At 40.2% G+C, this 25,595-nt stretch overlaps 1 protein-coding gene across 5 annotated transcripts in view; it reads left to right on the forward strand.

Moving 5' to 3' along the window:
* The window catches only part of NTRK2 (neurotrophic receptor tyrosine kinase 2), a 389,675-nt gene that overhangs the window by 25,599 nt on the left and 338,481 nt on the right, over window positions 1-25,595 (forward strand). For all 5 annotated transcript variants that reach the window (XM_068973783.1, XM_068973784.1, XM_068973786.1 and 2 more), the window contains exons 2-5: window positions 10,041-10,115; window positions 10,228-10,299; window positions 16,624-16,692; window positions 19,827-19,981. In XM_068973783.1, the coding sequence (XP_068829884.1) occupies window positions 10,041-10,115; window positions 10,228-10,299; window positions 16,624-16,692; window positions 19,827-19,981 (371 nt within the window). The remainder of the gene's footprint in view (window positions 1-10,040; window positions 10,116-10,227; window positions 10,300-16,623; window positions 16,693-19,826; window positions 19,982-25,595) is intronic.

Below are 25,595 nucleotides of genomic sequence, written 5' to 3' on the forward strand. Positions count from 1 at the left end.
GAAATCTGAGAAGATATTTTATTTATCTCCTGTTACCTCTATGTAGATATAATACATGAGAGCATCCTGTAAAATGTCCTCATTCCTTTTCATTGACTGTTGTTTTCAGGCTGTGATTATTTGCAAAGGACCATTTTGTAGAAACTTTAGAAATTATATCTTGTTGTAGGTGAAGGATTTATAAGTTTATGGTCCTAGTAGTGTGGTACAGTGGCTCTGAGCTCAGAATTCAGAGGCAGGTAGATTTGGGTTCAAATCCTGTTTTGGCAGCCGTGTGACCTTGGGGATGTGACCTGGCAAGCTTGGGCCTTGGTTTCTTCTTGTAAAAAGCAGAAAAAAAATCATAGTGCTCTTCTGGTAGCTTTGCTAGGTTAAGTGAGACACCCATGGATACCCCAGTGTCCAGCACACAGCATTCTATCAAGAAGAATTACTGGGGCTACTTCTATACCTTTGGTCAAAAACATAGATGTGCTAATGCTAATCAGCTTGTGCTATTAGGCTGGCTATTGGAATTCAGGTTCTGAGCCTGCTTACTTGGTATTCTCTGCGTTCACGTTGTCACAGGTGGGGTAGTGGACCCTCTGTGAAGATTGGATTGAAGGAGTGAGAAAGTCTTCTTTTGAATCCTGCTTTGGCTCATCATGGACTGATCTTCAAAGTTCCTTCTTAGCAGTTTGCTGAGAAACTAAAGCTACCCTATTGTGGATTCAGGGAACAAGGGCAATTATTTAAATATTTATCTATTTATTTTTGGCTGCACTGGGTCTTCATTGCTTCATGCAGGTTTTCTCTAGTTTTGGAGAGTGGGGGCTACTCTCTAGTTGTGGTATGGGGGCTTCTCATTGTGGTGGCTTTTCTTGTTGTAGAGCATGGGCTCTAGGGCACGCGGCTTCAGCAGTTGTGGCTCCTGGGCTCTAGGGCACAGGCTCAATAATTGTGGTGCAGGGGCTTAGTTGCCCCATGGTATGTGGGATCTTCCTGAACCAGGAATTGAACCAGTGTCCCCTGCTTTGCAAGGTGGATTCTTAACTACTGTACCACCAGGAAACCCAAGGGGCAATTTTTTTTTTTTTAAAAGCACTATCCTATTACCTGGGATGGATAGCTTATGGCAGAAAGGATCCAATCAGAGTTGAAATGCCTCACCCCATGGCTGTAAGCCTTAGCTCATATCACAATCTCTTGTGAAGTTTGAGTTTATCTACTTTTATTAGCTTGACTACTTATTTATGTGGTGGGGTGGGATGGGGGTCACCAGAGTGTTGGGAAATGATTTCATTTTGAAGAGTGACCATTAGAAATATTCACTGCTGTTTCTATTTCTTTTTGATATATTGCCAAAGTACAGTTTAGCTAACATAGTCTATGTCCGAGTCTTTCTGATCCCATGGACTTGTAGCCAGCCAGGTGCCTCTGTCCATGGGGATTCTCCAGGCAATAATACTGGATTGGACTGCCATTTCCTTCTCCAAACAAAGTCTAAGATAAAGGGATATTTTGCTTTGGAGTGATACTGCTGTTAAGCTAATACATAGGAAGAAAAGATGCATTAGAAACCACTTTTTGTTACTTGGAAAGGTTGCATGGAGGAATTATTTGATAGGTTGTTAAAGCCAATGTGAAATATTTTCAAATGGGATGAGTATCCTTTCTAGGAAACTGTAATTCAAAAATGTTTCTGTGAATTTTTCCTAAACTTCTCTCTCTCTTTTTTTCCCGAAAAGCCACCTATGAACTTTTCATTAGGTGTAGGGCCCTGGATGTCACATTGAGGCTGGAGAAGCTTTGGTGATGAAACAGAGTAAAATGGCAAATAGTGTGGGCTTTGCTTACATTTGCATTCTTTACCTGTTCACTTTCCGGGGACCCTTCAAGGACTGACCTTATGGAAGCCTTCACTGCCCAGTCATATCTTGTAGGTCCTTTCACTGTGCCCTTGCTGTGCAGCTGCTTCACCTCTGCTCAGAAACATCTCTTCTGCTCATCAGATGCTGTGGCAGTGAGCACTGACCTTCAGGAGCATCACCCCCTCAAGGTCAAAACAGCTGGATCCGAAGATTCTTTCTAGCTGTAACGTTTCTGAGACAGAGATGCAAATTAATGCTCATCTTCCGAGGGCAGTTAGTTTTTATCATTTACGAAAATTTAATGAGTATTTAGATTGACTAGGTTGTATGTTTGTGGTCTAAATTTGCTTCTAGATAGGACAAATTTTGCTTTCAAAATTAGCTGTCTTCTGTTCCAGTCATTACTTTGTTTCCTTGTTTTCTGTATGACAAGTGAATTTATTTTCTATTATCAAAATGTTTTTTATTTACTTGTGCCATGCACGTGGGCTTCAATAGTTGGGCACATGGACTCAGTAGTTACTGTTCTCCAGCTTGAGAAGTTAGGCTCTGGTGGTGCACAGGTTTAGTTGCTCCAGAGCATATGGGATCTTTCAGAACCAGGGATTGAACCCGGGTCTCCTGCATTGGCAGACGGATTCTTAACCATTGTGCCACCAGGGAAGTCTCCTATTATCACAATCTTCATTTAATGTTTATAGTGTATATATGTCTGGTCATTCCAGTGAAGTAATAAAAACTCCAGTGGGGAATGTGGAGGTCAGATTGATGGCTTTAAGTCAGCCAGTATTCCATCAGAATTAGCTCTGAGTTAGGAAATGGGCATGCAACTGTTTGATGAGTAACACTCTTCCGTTTGAGGAGTTAACAATTCAGTAGGAGAGTTATATAGATTAGTAGAAAAATACCGTGGTGGGTACAAAGTGTATCTCCATTCCCTCTAATTCTTGATTATGAAGTTAAGAAGGAACATAAATGCTTAAAAAAAATGCTTGCCACCTGATAGAATAAAAATGTTCTGATTGTAAAAAAGCCTTTTTGATGTTGCTTGTAAATCAGGAAGTATCTGAGATATTGGAGGGGCCTAGATTAGTTCTTGGAGAAGGCAATGGCACCCCACTCCAGCACTCTTGCCTGGAAAATCCCATGGACAGGAGCCTGGTAGGCTGCAGTCCATGGAGTCGCTAAGAGTCGGACACGACTGAGCGGCTTCACTTTCACTTTTTACTTTCATGCATTGGAGAAGGAAATGGCAACCCATTCCAGTGATCTTGCCTGGAGAATCCCAGGGACGGGGAGCCTGGAGGGCTGCTGTCTATGGGGTCGCACTGAGTTGGACACGACTGAAGCAACTTAGCAGCAGCAGCAGCAGATTAGTTCTGGGGCTCCCTGGTGGCTCAGTGGTAAAGAATCCCCCTGCCAATGCAGGAGAGGTGGGTTTGGTCCCTGGGTTGGGAAGATCCCTGGAGAAGGAAAGGGCAACCCACTCCAGTATTCTTTCCTGGGAAATCTCAATGACGGAGGAGTCTGGTGGGCTATAATCCATTGGGTCGCAAAAGAGTTAGACGGCCACTAAACAACAACAGAATAGTTTTTGGTGAATTAATTGAGAAGTTCCAACTTGTAGGGTGGTAGATAGTGGTCTCAGGATGTAGTGAAAGTAAACATCAACAATAGAAAACAACCCTCTTAATATGAGGTCCAAGAAGGAGTTGTAGAGATAGATTTGATAAAGGAGGAAGGCATATTTTGGCAAAACAGAATGGTCAAAGGCCAGTGAGTATTTTGCACACATTGCAGATGGACAGGTGGGCCAGAGGACTTTGAGGTCAAGGAGGTAAAAGGGAGAAACTCTTAAGGAGTATCAAATTTAAGCATCTAAATCCACAAAGTCTCTGTCACTATTCAAAGGCTGCCTACTGTCCTTAAAGGGGAGCTGGGGGAGAATGGATACATATATATGTATGGCTGAATTGCTTTGCTGTCTACCCTAAACTATCACAGCATTGTCAGTCGGCTATGTTGTTGTTGTTTTTCAGTCACTAAGTTGTATCTGTCTCTTTGTGACATCACGGACTGCAGTGCACCAGGGTTCCCTGTCCTTCAGTATCTCCTGGAGTTTGCTCAGAGTCACGTCCATTGAATTAGTGATGCTGTCTAACCATCTCATCCTCTGCTGCCCTCGTCTCCTTTTGCCTTCAATCTTTCCTAGCATCAAGGTCTTTTCTAATGAGTGGGCTCTATGCATCAAACGGCCAAAGTATTGGAGTTTCAGCTTCAGCATCAGTCCATCCAGTGAATATTCAGGGTTGATGTTCTTTAGGATTGACTAATCTGATCTCCTTGCTGTCGAAGGGACTCTCAAGAGTCTTCTCCAGCATCACAATTTGAAGGTATCAATTCTTCGGCGCTCAACTTTCTTTATGGTCCAACTCTCACTTCCATAATGACTACTGGAAAAACCATAGTTTTGACTAGACAGACCTTTGTCGCCAAAGTGGTATCTTTGCTTTTTAATATGCTGTCTAGGTTTATCATAGCTTGCCTTCCGATTTAATTTCATGACTGCAGTCACTGTCCATGGTTATTTTGGAGCCCAAGAAAATAAAATCTGTCACTGCTTCCACTTTTTCCCCATCTATTTGCCAAAAGTGATGGGACTGGATGCCATGATCTTCATTTTTTGAATGTTGAGTTTTAAGCCAGCTTTTTCACTCTTCTCTTTCACCTTTATCATATACTCCAATATAAACCAGAAAGTTAAGAAGAGAGAGAGACCTAAGGCAGCAGCATCTGCAGGTTGGAAAGACAGAAGCTGGAAAGCTTGTCTGCATTCATGGGAATGCTGGGGCATGGGCTCTAGGGGGAGGGCTTCTGCCTTAAAGCCTCTGGGACCTTAGCTTTCCGGACGGGTAGGCACGGGCCAGAAGAGCTAGGAGTTGTCAGCGAGAGAAAGGTCTGTAGCAGAATGCTGGGCCTTTCCACTGCTTTGTTGACAGTGAAACCCTTCTGGAAGCTTCTCTTAAGCAAAGCTTGGCTCAGTAAAGAGCCCTTAGAGTTGGACATCACCTTGACTGGAGTGTCAGGAAAAGGTTTTCTCGGAAGAGAGTCTGCCTCACTGCCTGTCCATGCATCTCTCCGCTGTCTGCCCTAGCCTGGCCCTTCCGCCCTCCTTCCTAACCCTAGGTTAGTCTCTGTAGCTGCTGCTTTTCTGATTAGTGGGAGTGACGAGAGGGCAGAGCTCAGAAGACCTGGTGGAGGCACGTGAAAGTCACCAGTAGGGGGCAGCCCAGCATGCTTCTTAGTCTTCTGGTCCCATCCAGGAGCTCAGGGGCAGGGAGCAGAAGGCTTTTAGAAGGTTTGGTTTTGGGTAGTCCAAGGAACCAGGGACTCGAGCCCAGGTGTGTTTGGTCACCTAGTAACCGAGAAGCCCTGGAGTTCATCTTCCCTGTGGTCATTTCTCTTGTGGCTTTCTCTGTCTCCGTCTCTCCCTCTTTCTTTCCCCCCTTTCTCCCTTGCTTCCTTCCTTCCTCCTCTCCTTCCTCCTCTCTTTTCTCTTCATACATTTAAAAAATTCATAAAAGTGTAATGACATAACAGTAACTTCAGGTGCTTATATTCAGAACTGATACTTTTAATATTTTTGTCTTTTGTGTTACAAAGGCCTTTTTCTTTTTTCTTTTTCTTTTTTTACAAAGGCATTTTTCTTTTAAGAAAAGAAATAGTTTAATAGTTTAATAAAATCGTTTAACAGTTTCTGTTTCTTTATCCTTGACCCAAACCCGTTCTGCTTTCCCAAGATGACCTTCCTTGCATTCTTCTTTTTATACCTTAAAAATATCCCTCACTATGTAGTATTGTTTTATGTCATTTTATTGTTTGCTTAAAAAAATTTTTTTTATTGGAGTATAGTTGATTTACAATGTTATGTTACTTTCTCCTGTACATCACAGTGAATCCATTCTTCATACACATATATCATCTCTTTTTTAGATTCTTTTCTCATATAGGTCATTACAGAGTATTAAGTAAAGTTCTCTGTATTTAATAGTTATCTATTTTATATATAGTAGTGTGTATATGTGAATCCAAGTCTCCCAATTTATCCCTCCACCCCCCTTGCTGTGTCTTTTTAAAAGTTCACATCAATTGTTTTATATTATAAGCACATATCAGTCTGAAATTTTGCTTATTTATTTTTCTCACTTAGCATGAAGATTTCTTGCTGCTCAAATATGAAGATCTGGTTCAATCCAGCCTATGTAACACATCTCATTTTATTGTTTCTTAGTTGATGGACCCTTGGACTGTTTCCAGCTTTTTATTCTGACTGTATTACAAGTGAATATTCTTGCATATCTCTCCTCATGTGGTTCTCAGATGAAAACCTAGAATGGAATTGCTGGACTCTATAAAGCGTGTGACGTAGGATTTTCTAGGATACTGGCAAATTACTCTTCAAAGTGGTTGTTCAGTTTATGCTCCCCCGAGCAATGTCAGAGAAATAACTGATCCTTAGAAATGCTTTATATAGTCAGATTTTGAACATTGTGTCCAGCTAGCAGGAAAGGAATGGGAAGTCCATGTTATTTAGTTTGCATTTCAGATTCCTTGAGGGGTGAGCAGCTTTTCATATGTTCCTGGACCATTGGTGTTCCCCTCTGTGAAATGTTTGTTATTAACTTTACTGGCTTCCAGTCTATGATTCCTCCTTAATAGTACCTTAAAAATGTTTCTTAAGGGGTAGATTTCATGAGCAGTTTCTGGCCTACAGCTATGTTGTGGGCATCTGTGCAGATGGTAACTTACGACAGGGAATTCTTGGCACTTGCTGACTTTTGCATCCAGCTTTTCTGTTGATTTTTTTTTCCATTTTGACCAGGAGGAAAATCCGGCATTCCTGCCTCCACAGTGGAAGAATATTCTCCAGTGACCACTTTTCATAATTTCACTTTTTTTTAATGTTTTTCAGCAAAATCTTCTGTCTTGTCTTAGATTCAAGAAGAGTTATGTATTGCCTAGCATCTGACTTATTTTTCATCTCATGATCACTGTGAATTTACCATTGACTAAATGTATCTTCCTTTTCTTCTCTTCCTGGGCATTGGTCACTGGAAAGCTTAGAATTAAGCTTGTGGTCCTTTTCCAACAAATATTGGGTTGGCCAAAAAGTTCATTTGGGTTTTTCCATTAACTTGTATAGAATGAATGAACTTTTTCACTAACCCAAAATATGCATTTTAAACCCAGTTCCTAGCTTCACTGATATCTCTGCCCTGGCTTTTCTTTCTTCAGTGCTTTTTGTTTTTATGTTTAGCTCATTGTATTTTATTGAATACAGTGGGGAGTTTATAAATTGGAAATCTGATGAAAATAAAATAACAATAAAATAAAAGGCATAAATAATTAACGGAAAAGGTAAACATAAATGCTTTGTGCCACAGACGTTGATTAAATACCTCCTGAGTGTCAAGCCCTGATGCAGTCAGTGACAAGGCAGGCAGAGAGAGCTGAAGAATCTGAAGATTTCAGAACAGTGACAGCCACCATGCTAGCTCAGCTGTGAGGAGGGGACAAGTTCTCTGGAATCCTGGTTGTGACCCTGAAGGAAACCTTGCCTACACTGTTTGTCCTTTTCTTCTGCCAAATGCATGAAAAAAGTATTAAAATGTAGGGCTCTCTGGAATGTGGTTTTTTATTGGGAAGTGATTTAGAAGACGGAGGTTACTATGGTTTTTACTGGAAAATGTTAGTGGATTGAAAATCTTGGGGAAAAAATACCTAAAGTGTGGTAATTTTGAAATATCTCATAAAAACTCATAATGTTAAAATTGTTGTTTGGTAATTAGAGTGGAGTCTTAAAATGTTTCTTTCTGTGTGAAGTAGAAGCTAAGAAGGGAGTGAATCCTTCCTGCAAGTCTATTATGTTCCAGGCTCCTGGTATTAGGGAGAGCCAAGCTCTTTTGAGTAGAAGATGCTCCCCTGTCTTGGACGTTGCCTAGTGTTGCTTTCTTATGTAACAGGAGACAAAGTTTATGTGGGTCCTTTAAAAATTATTTCTCTTTGGTGTGATTTGGTTCTCTCAGAACCTTTTTAATTTATTTCTAAAGTTTGATTTCTAAAAATAGGTGTTTTATTTTATTTCTAACATTTATCTTCTAAAAATGGGTGTCCCAATAGTTATCATGTATTTTGATATCTTTTTTCCTTCTTTTGGATTGAGCAGAAGGGACCTATAGATGCTATATCTTTCCCCTCATTGGCTATTATTTTTCTCCTTTAATTAATGTTGTTAACAGTAGGGTTACATATTTGTTTTCAATGTCTTAATCGGTATGCTATGTATCTTAAATGTTTTGAAAGAGAAAGAAAAATCCATTCTAACACAACTTCCTGGAGTGTCTATGGAGCTCCAAGTGTTGCCCATTCATTCTTCTATCCATCCATCTGTCTGTCCACCCTTCATCCTTGAAGACCTACTTTGTATGAGGTGGTTTGTTAGATGCTATGGTGCATGTTGTGTTGGTGGTTTAGTTACTAAGTCGTGTCCAACTCTTGCGACCCCATGGACTGTAGCCTGCCAGGCTTCTCTGTCCATAGGATTCTCCAGGCAAGAATACTGGAGTGCGTTGCCAATTCCTTCTCCAGGGGATCTTCCCAACCCAGGAATTGAACCTGGGTCTCCTGCACTGCAGGCAGATTCTTTACCAACTGATCTAAAAGGGAAGCTCTATGGTGCATGTTAAGAATTATAAAACAGGATCCAGCTATCTTCAGAAAGAGGTCATGATCTAAGAAAAGTGAATAGACAGATGCTCAGATAACTTCAGCACAGGGTAATTCCATGGTAATAGGTTTGATAGCTTTGTGTTTATATTACCAGTGACTTTACTAGTTGCAAGTGACAGAAATTTCAGATCAGACTTTCATTAGTGAAAACTAACCTCAGAGACAAATGGATCCAAAAGCTTTAAGTGGCATTTTCAGAGTTCTGTCTCTCTTTTTATTTCTTAGCTCTCTTTCCTCCGGTGTGCTGACTTCATTCTTGAACATTACCTTTCCCTGTGGTAGAAATATTTTTCATGGAATCCCCAAGCCTGTGTAATCTTTCAGCTAAGATCCCAGAGAAAGAGAAAGGCATTGTCACAGCATTAATCTTTTGATTTTAGGAAAGTTTCTCATTAGCCCAGTCAAGGTTACAGCACATTTCTAAGCCAGTCATCATAGCCAGGGGGATGGAGCTCTCTGTGCAGCCAGCATTACCTGTCTACTCCCGTATTTGAAGGACTGGCAGATGGGGAAGAGATTTCTACAGAGAGTGAGCGTGTGCCTGCATGCATATGTGCTAAGTCGCTTCAGTCGTGTCTGACTCTTTGTGACCCTATGGACTGTAGCCCGCCAGGCTCCTTTGTCCATGGGACTCTCCAGGCAATAATACTGGCGTGGGTTGCCATGCCCTCCTCCAGGGGAATCTTCCCAACTCAGGGAACGAAACCACAACTCTTAAGTCTCTTGCTTTGGCAGGCGAGCTCTTTACCACTAGCCTCATGTGGGAAGCCCCTCTACAGAGAGTACACGAGGGCAGTGTGGGGTTTGTGAAATGTGGCTCCTGAACGGAAAATTTCATTTCATTACTGACAAAAGCAGAACGAGTGGATCCTGAGCCAGGAAAAGAGAGGGTTTGAGGAAGGGATGAAGGGAGAGAAAGGGGGAGGGGAATCTGCTTCAGTGTTTCCGGAGGTAAAAGGAAGGAGGGACTGCTACTCTTGGAAGGTGAGGACAGATGTGACTAGTCCTGTGTGTGGTGACGCCAGCATCCCTGTGGGTGTCACAGATTGAAATGCTTTTGAGAGGTAGTGGATGTATTTGTAAGTTATTTTCACCTCTGTATCCAGGGGATACCTTGAGTGGAGAGGCAAACTGAACTTGTTAGTTGAAAGAGTGATAAAAATTTAATAAGAAACCTGATGGTCCTGTCATTGAATACGAAACCTGCTCAACCATGGTTTCTCCTTGATCACACTCAGTACTCCTCCCCTTGCTGTATTTAAAATAAATAGTAGGGCCAGGTGGGTGGGGAGGGATCACCTTGAGCAGTCTGGTGAGGTTGGATGGAGGTTACCTAATTTTTATGGATTGCCTGCATTGAGTCTTGAGTTTGCACTCTGTTTTCCTTTTCTTTTTTTGCAGTTACATTGCAAATCAGAAAAGATTAGAAATCATCAACGAAGATGATCTTGAAGCTTATGTGGGACTGAAAAACCTGTGAGTACTCAGAACTTGCATACCTTATGTCAGAACTTTCTTATGCTCTGTAGTAGTCAGAGGGACGTGTGTTCATTAGTTCTAACATTCACGCCATTGTGTACTTTCTTAGGACCATTGTGGATTCTGGATTAAAATCTGTGGCTCATAAAGCATTCCTGAAAAACAGCAACTTACAGCACATGTAAGTAAAGCTTAATTCTTTTGCTTCCCAGGACCCAATTTATTCAGTGTTTTCCCCCTCTGTTTATTTTCCTCCTTTCCCAGCTAGAAATCTCCTTTTTAAAAGTTAGTATAGCTTTGACAATAGCTTAGAAACATTAGCTTTGATTTCTGAATAGCTTCAGAGGGGTACTTAGAACAGCCTACTTATTCCCTTTCATGAATTTCTGGGCCATTTCCATCTTGGATGGAGCAATAGGCCAACAGAAAGGAGTCTGATGTGAAAACTATGTCCTGTACAGCGTTCTCGATTCTTTTCCTTGGACTCATGACATGTTCCCTGGAAGACATCAAACTAGTGGAATTGAAAGAAACTGACTTGGCCTTGGCCTTCACAGGGAACTAAAAATTGCTCATGCACTTTCTCCTATAGTAGGTCCTCTTTTGAACCTTCATTTTCCAAAAGCTATCTGCCGTGATTGATAAAAGTGGAGAAAAATCAATCATGAAACATGCCAGAGGTTCAGACAATTGTAACAATAGCAAAGGCTTCCACTGAAGTCAGGGTGATATCAACTGACGTCAAATGGAAATACAGACAGTGGGAGCACTTAGGTTGTTTACTGTTAAATCCTCTTAGACGATGGCACTTAGTCAATAAGATGTGGCCTTCCTAAGATGTTTCTTCATGAAGCAGAGGATTACCCACCCTTAAGTTCTGATTGTCAACCCCCACACCCCAAGTTTTCAGTAGGAATTTCTGTGGGAGGACTGTTGCCTGCATTCACTGGGTCTCTGTGCTTTGCAGGTTCTCTGCAACAACACCTTATGTGTTTCATAGTCTATAGTCTACCTGCAGAATTCTTACCTGCTTGATCTCACTTGATTTTTCTAACAGTTGGTAGGAAGTATCTTTCTGATTCCCATTTCCTAAGTGTATTAATAAAGTCAGGTCTCCAGATGGAAAATGGCAGAATTTTGATGCAGGGCTCATCTTGGCTATGTTCTTTTAGTAAGAATACAGAAAATAAAATGTATTTTGCATATAATGAGAGAATCATCCCTTGTAACATTTGTCCTCTTTCTTTGTCTTGGGTAGAACAGTTCCCTGATGGTTATTCAGACCAGTCTATAAAAGAAATCATTCTCTTTGAGTAGATTGCCTGGACACTCCATGGTGATTTGTTGATCTTATGAAAAACCTTAATTTCATCAAACTAGTGCAAGGGCTTCATATTTCATAGGTGGCATTAAAGATGTAGTCAATTTGAAAATAAAGTCTGTAGAATTAAAATGCAAAACTTTTGGAGAAAGGTGATAAAACTCCAAGGAACTTTATTAACACATTTCACTTAGAGGCTTTTTGGCAGCATCTCTGTAGTTGGTTTGCCTGCACAAATTCTGATGTCTTTATGTAGACCTTGATAACATAAACAAGAGAGAAGAAGTTGAATACAAGAAAAAGGGGAAATGCTCTAATGCAATCACTTAAGTGTAATTAATGACCTTGGTGGTTATGTACTGGTATTTTCATTACTGCTGACTATAGACCTGAATTACTCAATGACTGCATTTTACTGGCTATTTTACTACATCACTTCTCCTGACGTTATGATCTAAATAGTGGGCTATGGTTAATTATGGTTTTACAAATAGCCTTATTTATGACTCTACTGTGCCTCTTCTATTTTCCCTACTTTCCTTGTTCTAAGATATTTATATGAAAACCAAAGCCACCTTTTGTAATTTTTTTAGGCTGATAAATGGTAGAATAATTTTAATGGCATTCTCTCGGCTGTACATACTTATGTAAAGTCAATTATTTGTCCAAGTCTCCCAAAGAGGTGTCATTTGAAAATAGGAAACCAAGGAGATGGACATAATATAGTTTCTTAACAGCCAACAATTGGGAAGTCTAATTAATACCAGACCACCTGACCTGCCTCTTGAGAAATCTGTATGCAGGTCAGGAAGCAACAGTTAGAACTGGACATGGAACAACAGACAGGGTCCAAATAGAAAAAGGAGTACGTCAAGGCTATATATTGTCACCCTGCTTATTTAACTTCTATGCAGAGTACATCATGAGAAACGCTGGACTGGAAGAAACACAAGCTGGAATCAAGATTGCTGGGAGAAACATCAATAACCTCAGATATGCAGATGACACCACCCTTATGGCAGAAAGTGAAGAGGAACTTAAAAGCCTCTTGATGAAAGTGAAAGAGGAGAGTGAAAAAGTTGGCTTAAAGCTCAACATTCAGAAAAACGAAGATCATGGCATCTGGTCCCATTACTTCACGGGAAATAGATGGGGAAACAGTAGAAACAGTGTCAGACTTTATTTTTTTGGGCTCCCAAATCACTGCAGATGGTGACTGCAGCCATGAAATTAAAAGACGCTTACTCCTTGGAAGGAAAGTTATGAGCAACCTAGATAGCGTATTGAAAAGCAGAGACATTACTTTGCCGACTAAGGTCTGTCTAGTCAAGGCTATGGTTTTTCCAGTAGTCATGTATGGATGTGAGAGTTGGACTGTGAAGAAGGCTGAGCGCCGAAGGATTGATGCTTTTGAACTGTGGTGTTGGAGAAGACTCTTGTGAGTCCCTTGGACTGCAATGAGATCCATCCAGTCCATTCTGAAGGAGATCAGCCCTGGGATTCCTTTGGAAGGAATGATGCTAAAGCTGAAACTCCAGCACTTTGGCCACCTCATGCGAAGAGTTGACTCATTGGAAGAGACTCTGATACTGGGAGGGATTGTGGGCAGGAGGAGAAGGGGACGACAGAGGATGAGATGGCTGAATGGCATCACTGACTCGATGGACGTGAGTCTGAGTGAACTCCGGGAGTTGGTGATGGACAGGGAGGCCTGGCATGCTGCGATTCATGGGATCACAAGAGTCGGACACGACTGAGCGGCTGAACTGAACTGAATTATTGATCAAACTACAAACATTACTGATATTTATGGTGATTGTCAAATGATAAGACAACAGGAAGTCAGGCTGATATTCAGACAGAAGTCAGAGTGTCAGTAAGCTTCAGATAGTCACATGACAAGAGAGGCTTCTAATGGTCAAAACAGAAATTCATTTCAGCAGTTGGCTTTAGGAAGTGGCGGAGAGGAAGGGATTCATTCAGGTGTCTGCCTTTCGAGACCTGGGTCTCAACCTCTTCCTATGGCTGAGAACTCGGGACGCTGGTGTGTTTTCCTTGATTTCCTGAGCAGCGTCCTTAGTTGATTCTCAGCACCATGACTGTAAGGGAGCTGATAAAGATCTATGTATGAAAGACTCTTTCTCTCTACCCCTGGGATATACTGATTATCTCTGAATTTTCCCAACAAAATAAAAGTATTCACAAGAGCATCTGTTTCACTTTGGGCTTTAGGGACATTCAGTTGGATCCTGTCTGTTCCTTTTATCATTCCTCTCCTACACTGTGCTTATTAGTACCCCACGCTGACTGTCTAGAGCCCCCTAGGACGGATCCCTGAGTTTATTTCTAGGTGCCTTTAATTCCAGCAGTCCCCGAGAACTCAGAAAACTGTGAGAAAAACCAGTATTTGTGTTTTCCAGGGGCTTTGCAGAGGTGCTAATTAGCTCCTTTGCAAAAGTTCTATAATCAAACAGTAAGAGGATTGTTGATTTTTTTTTTTCCTCCCCTCCTCCTCCCTTTTGGCTTTTGTCCCCAGTAATAAGTATGGTTCATAAAACTCATCTTGTTCCTGGCTCTGGGCTGTGCTGCTAGCAGCTCGACAGGGCAGCTGCCCCTGTGCTGGCTTGCTAGCTGACCTGGAACTGTGACAATGAGTATGTCCTCTTTCTTTGCGTCCTCATTCCTCATTCTTCTTGGGAGGAAAATAAGGGTTTTTTTTTTTTTTTTTTCCTTCAGAAGAATGGGGATTTGTGATGAAGATGAAAACATGTGTGCCTCACAGGCTGTGGAGAAGACACACAGAGTAACTTGTCAATGTATTATACTGTAGTGAAACCCATTCGTAATTCATGTTCCAAAAGAAAAGATTTATGTGGGCACATTTTACAACTTTCCTCTGGATTATTTTTTCATGTGGGTGAGCACTTTACACTCAGTGTGAAGAGAAAAGATGCCAGCATAGAAGAAAGAGGGCATCTTGGTGTGAGTGAAGTTTGAATGAGAGGAAATCTCAATACAGAATTAAGCTGGAAGTGGCCATGTGCCTTCTTGAATTATGAGCTGCCAAAGTAGCATTTTCTTTATCCATCCACTGACTAGTGTTAGTTCATATATTAGCTCCTCCAGGTCCTTAACTTCTCTCTGGAGTAAACTGGCCAGACATACCAGGAGACCCTGACCCGTGATTTTGTGGGATGGACACAACACACTAGCCTCAGTACAGCCAAGATTGCTCTCCCCTTAGCTCTCCCATATTTACCTGACTCTCAGCCCAGTGCTCACTTTGCTAAACTGGAATCATACACTGAAAGGCTCATTGCAAATTGTTGAAGGCTCAGCTGTTTTGTAAAAGCTAATATTTGTTTTACATCCATGTTACTTATTTAAACACATGTCTAGAGGCCCAAGCATTGCACTCTTTTAAAATAAATTTGACCAATAAACAAATTCACAGGAGTCAACTGCCAGTATTAACACTTTGAATTACCCAGCTCAAGGTCTCATGGCACTGAACACTGGAAACTAAAGCTCCTCTTTCATTAAATGAAACTATTAATATATATTTGAAACATGTCAGTAAATTTGTTAGTATTTTTAGTCACAAATAGGACATATTTTCATTGTCTGGATGGTCCAAATCTTCAAATGATATGTTGCTAGACTATTTGTTCTGGACAAAATCTGAGATATTCTTTGTTTATCTGGTATTTTGTTTTTATTGTTCTCGTGAAATTGTTTGGTTATTTGGAAGGCATTTAGAAGCAAGCACATAGAGTTAATCAATAAGATTATCTTTTCGATTCAGTTCAGTTCAGTTCAGTCGCTCAGTCGTGTCTGACTCTTTGCGACCCCATGAATCGCAGCACGCCAGGCCTCCCTGTCCATCACTAACTCTCGGAGTTCACTCAGACTCATGTCCATCGAGTCAGTGATGCCATTCAGCCATCTCATCCTCTGTCGTCCCCTTCTCCTCCTGCCCTCAATCTCTCCCAGTATCAGAGTCTTTTCCAATGAGTCAACTCTTCGCATGAGGTGGCCAAAGTACTGGAGTTTCAGCTTTAGCATCATTCCTTCTAAAGAACACCCAGGACTGATCTCCTTTAGAATGGACTGTTTGGATCTCCTTGCAGTCCAAGGGACTCTCAAGAGTCTTCTCCAACACCACAGTTCAAAAGCATCAATTCTTTGGTGCTCAACTTTCTTCACAGTCCAACTCTCACATCCATACATGACTACTGGAAAAACCATAGTCTTGACTAGACGGACCTTAGTCGGCAAAGTAATGTCTCTGCTTTTCAATATGCTATCTAGGTTGCTCATAACTTTCCTTCCAAGGAGTAAGCGTCTTTTAATTTCATGGCTGCAGTCACCATCTGCAGTGATTTGGGAGCCCCCAAAAATAAAGTCTGACACTGTTTCCACTGTTTCCCCCTCTATTTCCCATGAAGTGATGGGACCAGATGCCCTGATCTTCGTTTTCTGAATGTTGAGCTTTAAGCCAACTTTTTCACTCTCCTCTTTTACTTTCATCAAGAGGCTTTTTAGTTCCTCTTCACTTTCTGACATAAAGGTAGTGTCATCTGCATATTTGAGGTTATTAATATTTCTCCCAGCAATCTTGATTCCAGCTTGTGTTTCTTCCAGTCCAGCGTTTCTCATGATGTACTTTGCATATAAGTTAAATAAGCAGGGCGACAATATGCAGCCTTGACATATTCTTTGATTAGGATGTATTAAATTCAGTTAATATTCAAAATTTTGTGTGTCATGTTAATATTTCAAAATATTCATGATGCTCTTTATTTTTGAAGTACCTTTTCATCTAGTGAGTTTTGCTTTAAATTTAATTTAGTTTAATCCTATTAATTGTTCAGAAGGTCAAATATCTCTAGAAGGTATATAAGTTGGTTCAGAATATGGGAAAGAAACTTTTGGGTAAAAAAGAGATTTAAAATAAACATTATGAAAATTATAAACCCCCCACCCCAACCCCACATTCAAGCAAGAATTATAGCAGAGGCAGGAAAAACTAAGCTATCACTCAAGGTGAAAGAAAGAGATTATTGGATCTAAGTAAGGCAGGAACCATGATCAAATAAAATTATGTTTTGAAAAAAATTCTAAATACTTTATTCCAGAAATGTACGCTTGTAATTCACATTTAATGTTTTTGATTCCTTACAGCAATTTTACCCGAAATAAACTGACGATTTTGTCTAGGAAACATTTTCGTCACCTTGACTTGTCTGAGCTGTAAGTAATAATTTTGTATGGCATTTGCGGAAAATAATTTCAAAGGGAAGTGTAATTAAGTATTTTTAAAAATAAGCGATGCTGCAGATCTATTTTTATATCAAAATTTGAAAATGAGTTGAAAAATGATTTCTTAATTGTGGGCTGTTTTTTTTTTATTCCTTCCCTAGAGTATGATTCAGCAGTAAAAAAAAATAGAAATCTCAATAGTAATGTATCATTTTTGATGAGTTTAAATGTTGTTTTTACATAAAGGACTTGTTTTCTAAAGGAGAGGTAAAGACAAGGGTTTTGTGTGAAAAATATGGCTACACATCTCATAACACTGGTTTGGTTTTTGTTCTGTCCAGTCCCTAATGGAGAGCAAATGCATTCAAGGAGGAAATATTAATACCAGTGGGCAAAACCAGCAGGCACTGTTGGCTTATGCTCCAAATGACAGTGCCCACTGGCCCTTAATGAACACTGGAGTAGAGACAACCATCTCCCTACCCATCTATCTTTGTGAGATTTCCTACAGGGTCGGTCACTGCATTCAGGATTTATCCTCATGCCTAAATCCCTTTTGTTGTAAAATGATAGGAAAAACATCGAAATTTATTGATCTTTGATAGCCAGCATTTCCCAGTGTGCTGAATTCTTATTATTTATTTATTTGGCTTTTCCAGTTCTTTTAGTTGGGATCTTTTAGTTTGGGCATGTGAGATGTAGTTGCCTGATGAGGTGTTGAACCAGGGCATTGGGAGCTCAGAGTCTTAGCCACTGGACCACCAGGGAAGTCCTCTTAATTGTTGTGCTGTCACTGTGAAGCAAATATAAACTGTTGACATTCCTACCCAAAGAACCCTAAGGCACAGGATGTGTGTGTCAGAAATGAGCAAAGGTGGACTAGGTCTTTGAATACTAGGCAATAACTTTTTATTAACCTATATGTGGACTGGGATGTAGGGTCCACCTCTATTCACAAAGAAATTGTGCAGATTAGAAGATGCCACTAGTAGAGCAATACCAAGTTAATGAGTTAGGTAATAATGAGAGTTACATGGTGGCAACTCTTTTGGAATAAACATAATCCAGAAAGTGGCAACACTGGTTTTCTAACCCACCAAGAGTTTGGTTTAGGATTAACTGAGGCTTCTGTTGGCCAGTTTTAGCAATGAAGCCTGTGCATGCGTGCTCAGTTGTGTCCAGCTCTTTACGACCCCATGGACTATAGCTCACCAGGCTCCTCTGTCTCTGGAATTCTCCAGGCAAGAATACTTCAGTGGGTTGCTGTTCCCTTTTCCAGGGGATCTTCCCAACTGAGGGATTTATCTTGGGACTCCTGCATTGCAGGTGGATTCTTTACTATCTGAGCCATTTGAGTTAGGTTTCTAACTTAGGGCTGGGCATACAAAACTTAAGGAAGATATGTGAAGTAGAGTAAGCTACTCAGGATAAAAATTTTGAGCATTGCTACACAGACTTTTCGTGATGGGTTAAAAATTGGATTCTGGTTTCATTTTCACATGTCTCAATATTCTCCCTGTAGCATTTGATCAAGTCACTCAACAAATGTTAACTGTGTGCCTGTTAAAATCAGACTAACATGACATTAGGCCATGGGGATATAAGGAGAAAGGTTTGTGCATTCCAGGACTCTGCTATCCAGTGGAAGAGGTAGAAGCCTAAACACATTAAGTCTAACCTGCTCTAACCATCACTGCAAAAGAAGTCTGCTCAGTGTGTGAGAGGTGCTGTGTGGTCGGATGAACTCTGGTGTCTTTATAATTGAAGATCCCTTTGCTTCTTTATTCCTTCTTAGTTTTTCATGGATTCAGAACACCAGGAAACAACTTAGTTGGGGTTTAAACATTGTGGATTTCAACTGCATATTCCATACCTAGTAGTGTCAACTCTTATTTTGGTGTTAGAGGGATATTTGGAGGCTGTCAAGCCAACACAAATTAAATGAGTATGCCTTGACCACATTTTCCCCAAAGAAACTCCTGGAAAAGTCTCCAGGGATTCTCTGAGATTCTTAGAATCCAACCAGAAAACCACAGGAGTAAATGATGTTGCAAAGCCCAGGTCCTGTCCTCAAGGAAATCTCAAGTATTGTGGTTAATGCCAGGCAGAGCCTACATAATGATTTTAAATGGCCTCATTTAAAGGCTCATTTCCATAAATGGAAGTCATCTTAAATAGGCCACTGAGTATTATAAAAAAGCATTTAAAGATTTTTTTCTTGTGGTTTTTATTTTCCTCTTGACTACTTCCTCCTTTACCAATCGCAGGCCACAGGAGTCCAAGGCAGCATGGCTGAATGGTGGCTTTCTCTGTGAACACCCTCTGACAAGGGGCTAAGTAGCTCAGCCTGTAGCTCAATTGCCCTTGCTCTCAGAAAGCCTGAGCTTGGGATGTGCGCACGCGCGTGAGTGTGTGTCTGTGTGTTTTTCTGTCTGTGTGTGTATGAGAGAGAGAGAGAGAGAGAGAGAGAGAGATGTCTGAGAGCTTCCTTCCAAGTTCCATCAGTCACATTCACTTCAATTTGACTTTCTTGCACCAGTCAAACTGGACTGTGATCGTGTCATTTGGAAAGCTGGGAGTATACCCTCCTGGCACTCACACTTTTGTCTTGTATTCATAATCTCATTTTTAATTCAGATGAAACTTCTCTGTCCTCCACTGAAGTTTGAACTTATTAAGTGGTAACACTTGAATCTCTAGCCTGCTTAGAAATCAGTACGTTGATGTTCCTGAAAACTCAACATTGGCTTTTTCCCTTAAGATCTTCATAACAGTGTAATAACTCTGATAAATTTGTCATGGCATCTTATTTTTCTCCATCTTATGAGACATTGTTTTCCGTACTACATTATGGTTATTTCTGTTCCTATATTGCTTCCCTATGTGTCTGAAAGGTCTTACATCACTTTGCATCCTTTAGCCTCTATGGGGGTGTTTACACATAGCAGAAGATCAGTATTCAATTAATGAGTGAATAATAAGTAGTTATACTATAAAGATGGGTGTGTCTTCCACAAATTGCCAGCTGGAAGGAATTCATAATATTATTAGTGCTTTGTTAAACACTTCTATAGCTAAAACTGAGAAAGAGAAGGCTGATTGGATTTCATTTTTGTTTCATGTAGGATTCTGGTGGGCAACCCATTTATGTGCTCCTGTGACATTATGTGGATCAAGACTCTTCAGGAGACTAAACCTAGTCCAGAAACTCAGGATTTGTACTGTCTGGATGAAAACAGCAAGAATATTTCACTGGCAAACCTGCAGATACCCCATTGTGGTAATATACCTTTAAATCAATGAGTTCTATTTGCTATTAATTATCTAATTGCCATTGTGTGATAGAGAGGCTGTGAAGGTTACCATTACCCAGATTTTGTATATATGCTGTGGATGTCTCTACTGGGTTGGGCTACTTTTGTGTGCCATAGCTGAGAGCAACTTTGCTGAGGATTCTTTGCAAGTAGAATATTAATGCTCAGGGGATGATTTTATGCATGCAGAAAAAGTGTACACTGTTATTCCTTTGTTTCTTTGTTCATTTTTCTGTCCATCCATCCATCCATCCAAAAAGTATCTGCGGAGAGTGTGGTACTTCACTAGTCATATATATTTGGTTGGCACCCAGGCTATGTAGAGCAGGGGTCCCTGACACTTGGGACTGTGGACCGCACAATTAGAAACCAGACTGCACAGCAGGAGGTGTGCAGTGGGCGAGTGGTCACTTCTCCATCTGCTGCTCCCCATTGGTCCCCATCACTCTGGCATTACTGCCAGAACCCGCCTCCCCACAACCTCACTCTGTGGAAAAATTGTCTTCCATAAGAGTGATCCCCGGTACCAAAAGTGTTGGGTACTGCTGATGTAGAGGAAGGATCCCAGGGGATAGTGTGTCCTGGCAGCATGAGAACATATGATTCAATACAGAACATTCCCTTAAACTTGTCTTGCTGCCAGATGTCAGTGTCTCTCGGTGGGGTGCCACAAATGTGCCCTTAAACATGCTATCTCCCATGTCTGGGTTTACGAGTCTCCTTTAGTCTTGTCCCCCATTTCTCTCCCCAGCATTTGTACTTCCAGAATTTAAAAGGGCACCATATCATAAAATTATAGCTCTGTGAGTGCCAGTGTGTTTACAAGAAAGGAAAATCCAAGAGTTCTGGTTAGGATTTTACTGCTGAGGGCTCTTGGAACATACCTCTGCAGTACCCACATACGCATATTATTCCTCTGTTGAAATTTTAATCAGTCAACCAGTTAATCAGTTTACAATTAGATGTGATCTTCGGGCCCAGTGGCTGGTGACACAGCAGACTGTCACGTAGCACCTGGTTCTCGTCCGAGGGGAATCTGTGTATGAACCATAAACTTTCAAGTCTTCATTTTCAGAGGAGTTTATTGTTTGGAGTCAATTTTTATTTAAGGAAAATATAACTGCTGCTCATTTTTAATGAAAATGTAATAAAGGAATGATAACCATTTGTTTCTTTCCCTGAGAAGTCTTAGAAGACAGCAGTTACCTTTCCCCAGATTTTTGTTGTAACGAGGGCCCTTTGATTTCACAATGGGGAATAAAGCTTTGTCCCTTGTCAACTTCTCTCAACTTTCTTTATTAGCCAGTACTTTAAAAAAAAAAGCTTTTAATATCTATCTTTTCCTGATAACTGTTCTCTATTCTGGTATAAATTTGTACCACCGAGAGGAATCGCCTAGAGGGACAAGAAATTGAATGTTGAGTCACCTGGCCACTTGGCTAGCTCCCAAGTCCCCATGACTATTGTGGCCACACTGTTTCAGTAACCACTGAGAGGGCAAAAGGGAAAGCATCTGACTCCTGCTCTGATTTCACAAAAGGCTCTTAATAGACGTCTGCTTTGCCCTTGCCTGAAACCAATTCTATTTTTTTTTTTAATTTTAACTTTTGACCATCTTGTCTTGAGAACATTCCTGTAATACACCCACCAAATGTGTTGTTGATAGACCATTGTGATTGGGGTGGGGGAGGGATAGAAGTGAACTGGTTCTAACGTTTCCTGACCAATTTGTCAATTTTTAATATTTCTGAATTTGTTTCCTACAAATTAGTCAATGAACTCTGTACAAGAGTGAGGCCTTGAATCCACTGCCAGAGGGTGTGTGTTTGGTTGACTGATTAAGACTGAATGATTACTTTTATGGTAATATTCAAAATTAATTTCAGTGTTAACAATGCTTTTCATAAAGCAACATTAGGAAAGATGAACTGATAGACTTTTTTGTATGTGTTCTTAAGTTGTTATGTTCTTTCTCCTCTGATTTTTACTTTCTTTCCAAAGATTTTTTTCTTATAATTACACAAATACTATTAATACAAATTTTTGCAAAAATAATTTCCTACATTTACATATTAAACTTGTCTTTTGCTTGTTTGTGATCATTCAGATCAGTAACCATAGCTCTGTCATATCTTTTTAATCCTTGTGTGCTATTCATGGTAGAATATATCTTGATTATGTTAAATTTTCCATATTGATGGGTATTTCCCATTTTATTACAAAAGTATTTCAACAAGTATCCTTATACATAATCTTTCTACGTACATACAGATGCAAAGGCTTTTCTAGAGTACATAGTAGGAAACAGAAGTTTTGGTTAATATGGTTTGTACATTGAAAAGTGATTGTACCAATTTATAGCCACCCTAGCAAAGTGTACCTTATAGCAAGCTTCTTATTTTTTGTATCTCTAAAAAAATGGTATGTCATTACTTGCTATTGATTGCTATTGAGCATCTTCTGTTGTTTGGACATTGCAATTATTCTTCATTGAATTGCCTACTTATATCTTACCTATTTTTCTATAAGATTATTCCCTTTCCTTCCTTTTTCTTCCACTGATACTGGTCATTGTTTTATTTTTCTTAATTGTTTGAAAGTTATAAATTGTTTCTGTATAAATTATATAAGGCCAAAATATTTATCACTTACTTTAAAATTATCAAAATATTTATCACATACTTAAACATATTTTCTGTAAGTATCCAGAAAGAATACCCAACAAGATGAGAAAAGATACTTTTACTTCCCTGTACTTTCACCTCCCTTCTCTCAGATTGTTATTGCGTGAGATTTTATTTTTAGATTGTTACTTGAGTTTTTGAGGATTTACTATTTCTTTGTTATGTCCTGGAATTTGTTCCACTACTTCCTCTTGGAGTGGTTTTTCTTTTTGCTGGAGTGTATCTTCTAATATTTCTTTCAGATAAATTAAAAAAAAAAATCTTCATGTTCTTGCCCAGTGGGAAATCAGCCTGTATTTTTTCTTCTCATTGGAATTGACCAAGTGTAAAATTCTAGACTCAAGATACCTTCCTCAGATTTTTGCAGATATCACCATGTTTTCCCTGTGTTCAGTATTGCTGATGAGAAGCCCAAGCCCAGCCTGATCCTTCTTTCTTGATAGGTAGCTTTTCTTTTTTCTCTAGAATCTTCTAGGATTTTCTCCTTATCCATGTTATTCTTAAATGTTACTACAGTGTAACTAGGCATGCGTGTGTGCGTTTAAAATTTTATTTTGTTTGACATTCAGTGTACTTTTTCAGTGTGAGTATTCACATCTTCAGTCCTGGAAGAATTTTCTAATTTATTTAGATGGTTATTTACACTCTGGCTCCTCTCTCCATACCTCTCACTCTTTCTATAATACTTTCCATCTGCCGGTTCTTTTGTGGTGCATAATGGGGGCCTGTTTACTCACTACTTTTCCCTTCAGCTATTTCTCCAGCTACTGAATTTTTCCTTCTGCCAATCAATTTTTAATTTCTGAAGTCTCTAGTGATGCTTTTTTTTAATGATTGAAACACCCTTTTCCATATAGTGTTTCATCTTATCTCTAGGGTATCCTCAGTACCTAGCATGACTGATTTTCTCTTGTAAACTTCCCGTACTAATTGCTTCTACCTGGGGGCAGCTGCAGCAATTGTTGGATGGTGTGCCTGAGGTGGGAGGGCCAGGGTGGGATGAGGAAAGCTTATTCCTCTTGTCACTCCTACTTGTTTTCCTAACCAATAACCCCGTGACTTGGTGGAGGGGAGGCCCCGTTGTGCCTACAGTCCACCTGCAATCTCAGGTCAACACAGCAGCCTCCCTGTTTTGTTGCAGTACATACTCGTGTTTATTTGGAACTGTGCTGTTTTTCTTTAATTTCATTTTCTTACTTTCTTTTGTTCAGCAGTTTCTTATAGTTCTTATACAGCAATACAGTGGCTTCTTATTTTCCAATATGGTTGTGTATTTTTTAAAAAAAAAATTGATGTAATTTCTAGAGATTTGAGATGAGAGGGAGAGACTGAAGTCTGGGGCTTTGTCACGTATTAATTTTCCTCACAACAGTTTCCCAACTTTGGTTCTTTAGGAGAAGTTAGATTGAGCATCAAATTATTCTAGATTGTTGGATTGAAATTCTGTCTCTGAAATACCATGTTGGATAAGTTGGATAATATCCTCAAGTCTTCAAGTCTTATTTAAAACATGGATTAATGGTCAGTTGGCTTTTCTTTTAGGTCTCACCCTCAGCAAACTTTTAAAACATATCTATATATCTATTGTGTTTAAGTCACGGATTGATGGAGTTTATCTTATTGCCATTTTTTTTTTTCTATGAATCTTGTTAGCTAACTCTAAGAGTAACTCACAGAAGTATGGGCTTATGTATTTCATCATTGTAAACCCAACAATTTGCCAGTAACTATGGCCATTGCATTTGGTTTGCAACTGGTAGTACTTTAATTTCAATAAAAAAGAGCTATTGGGATTTAATTTTTTTGTAAGGTGGGTTTTCTTTAAAAACTTCCCCTTTTAGTATTGCTTTGTGTAAGCATTGAGGAGAGTGAAAAAGTTGGCTTAAAGCTCAACATTCAGAAAACTAAGATCATGGCAGCCGGTCCCATCACTTCATGGGAAATAGATGGGGAAACAGTGGAAACAGTGGCTGACTTTATTTTTGGGGGCTCCAAAATCACTGCAGATGGTGATTGCAGCCATGAAATTAAAAGATGCTTGCTCCTTGGAAGGAAAGTTATGACCAACTTAGACAGCATATTAAAAAACAGAGATATTACTTTGTCAACAAAGGTCCATCTAGTCAAGGCTATGGTTTTTCCAGTAGTCATGTATGGATGTGAGAGTTGGACTATAAAGAAAGCTGAGCACTGAAGAATTGATGCTTTTGAACTGTGGTGTTGGAGAAGACTCTTGAGAGTCCCTTGGACTGCAAAGAGATCCAAACAGTCCATCCTAAAGGAGACCAGTCCTGGGTGTTCATTGGAAAGACATGCTGAAGCTGAAACTCCAATACTTTGGCCACCTGATGCGAAGAGCTGACACATTGGAAAAGACCCTGATTCTGGGAAAGATTGAGGGCAGGAGGAGAAGGAGACAACAGAGGATGAGATGGTTGAATGGCATCACCGACTCAATGGACGTGAGTTTGGGCAAGCTCAGGGAGTTGGTGATGGACAGGGAGGCCTTGCTTGCTGCAGTTCATAGGGTTGCAAAGAGTCAGACACGACTGAGTGACTGAACTCAACTGAACTGTGTAAGCATTATATGATGAACAGATTCTCTACATTTTTAAAATTATTTATTAATTTATTTTTGGTTGTGCTGGGTCCTTGTTGCTGCGTGAGGGCTTTTTCTGTAGTTGTTGCCAGCGAGGGCTACTCTGCGTTGCAGTCCATGGGCTTCTCAATGCGGTAGCTCCTCTTGTTGCAATGCACAAGCTCTAGGTGCACGGACTTCATTAGTTGTGGTTCACGGGCCCTAGAACTCTGGCTTAGCAGTGAATGGGCTTAGTTGCCCTGCAGCATGTGGGACCTTAGTTCCCGGACCAGGGATTGGACCTGTGTCCCTGCCTTG

Source organism: Capricornis sumatraensis, chromosome 6 (genome assembly GCF_032405125.1).
Source record: "Capricornis sumatraensis isolate serow.1 chromosome 6, serow.2, whole genome shotgun sequence".
NCBI lineage: Eukaryota > Metazoa > Chordata > Mammalia > Artiodactyla > Bovidae > Capricornis > Capricornis sumatraensis.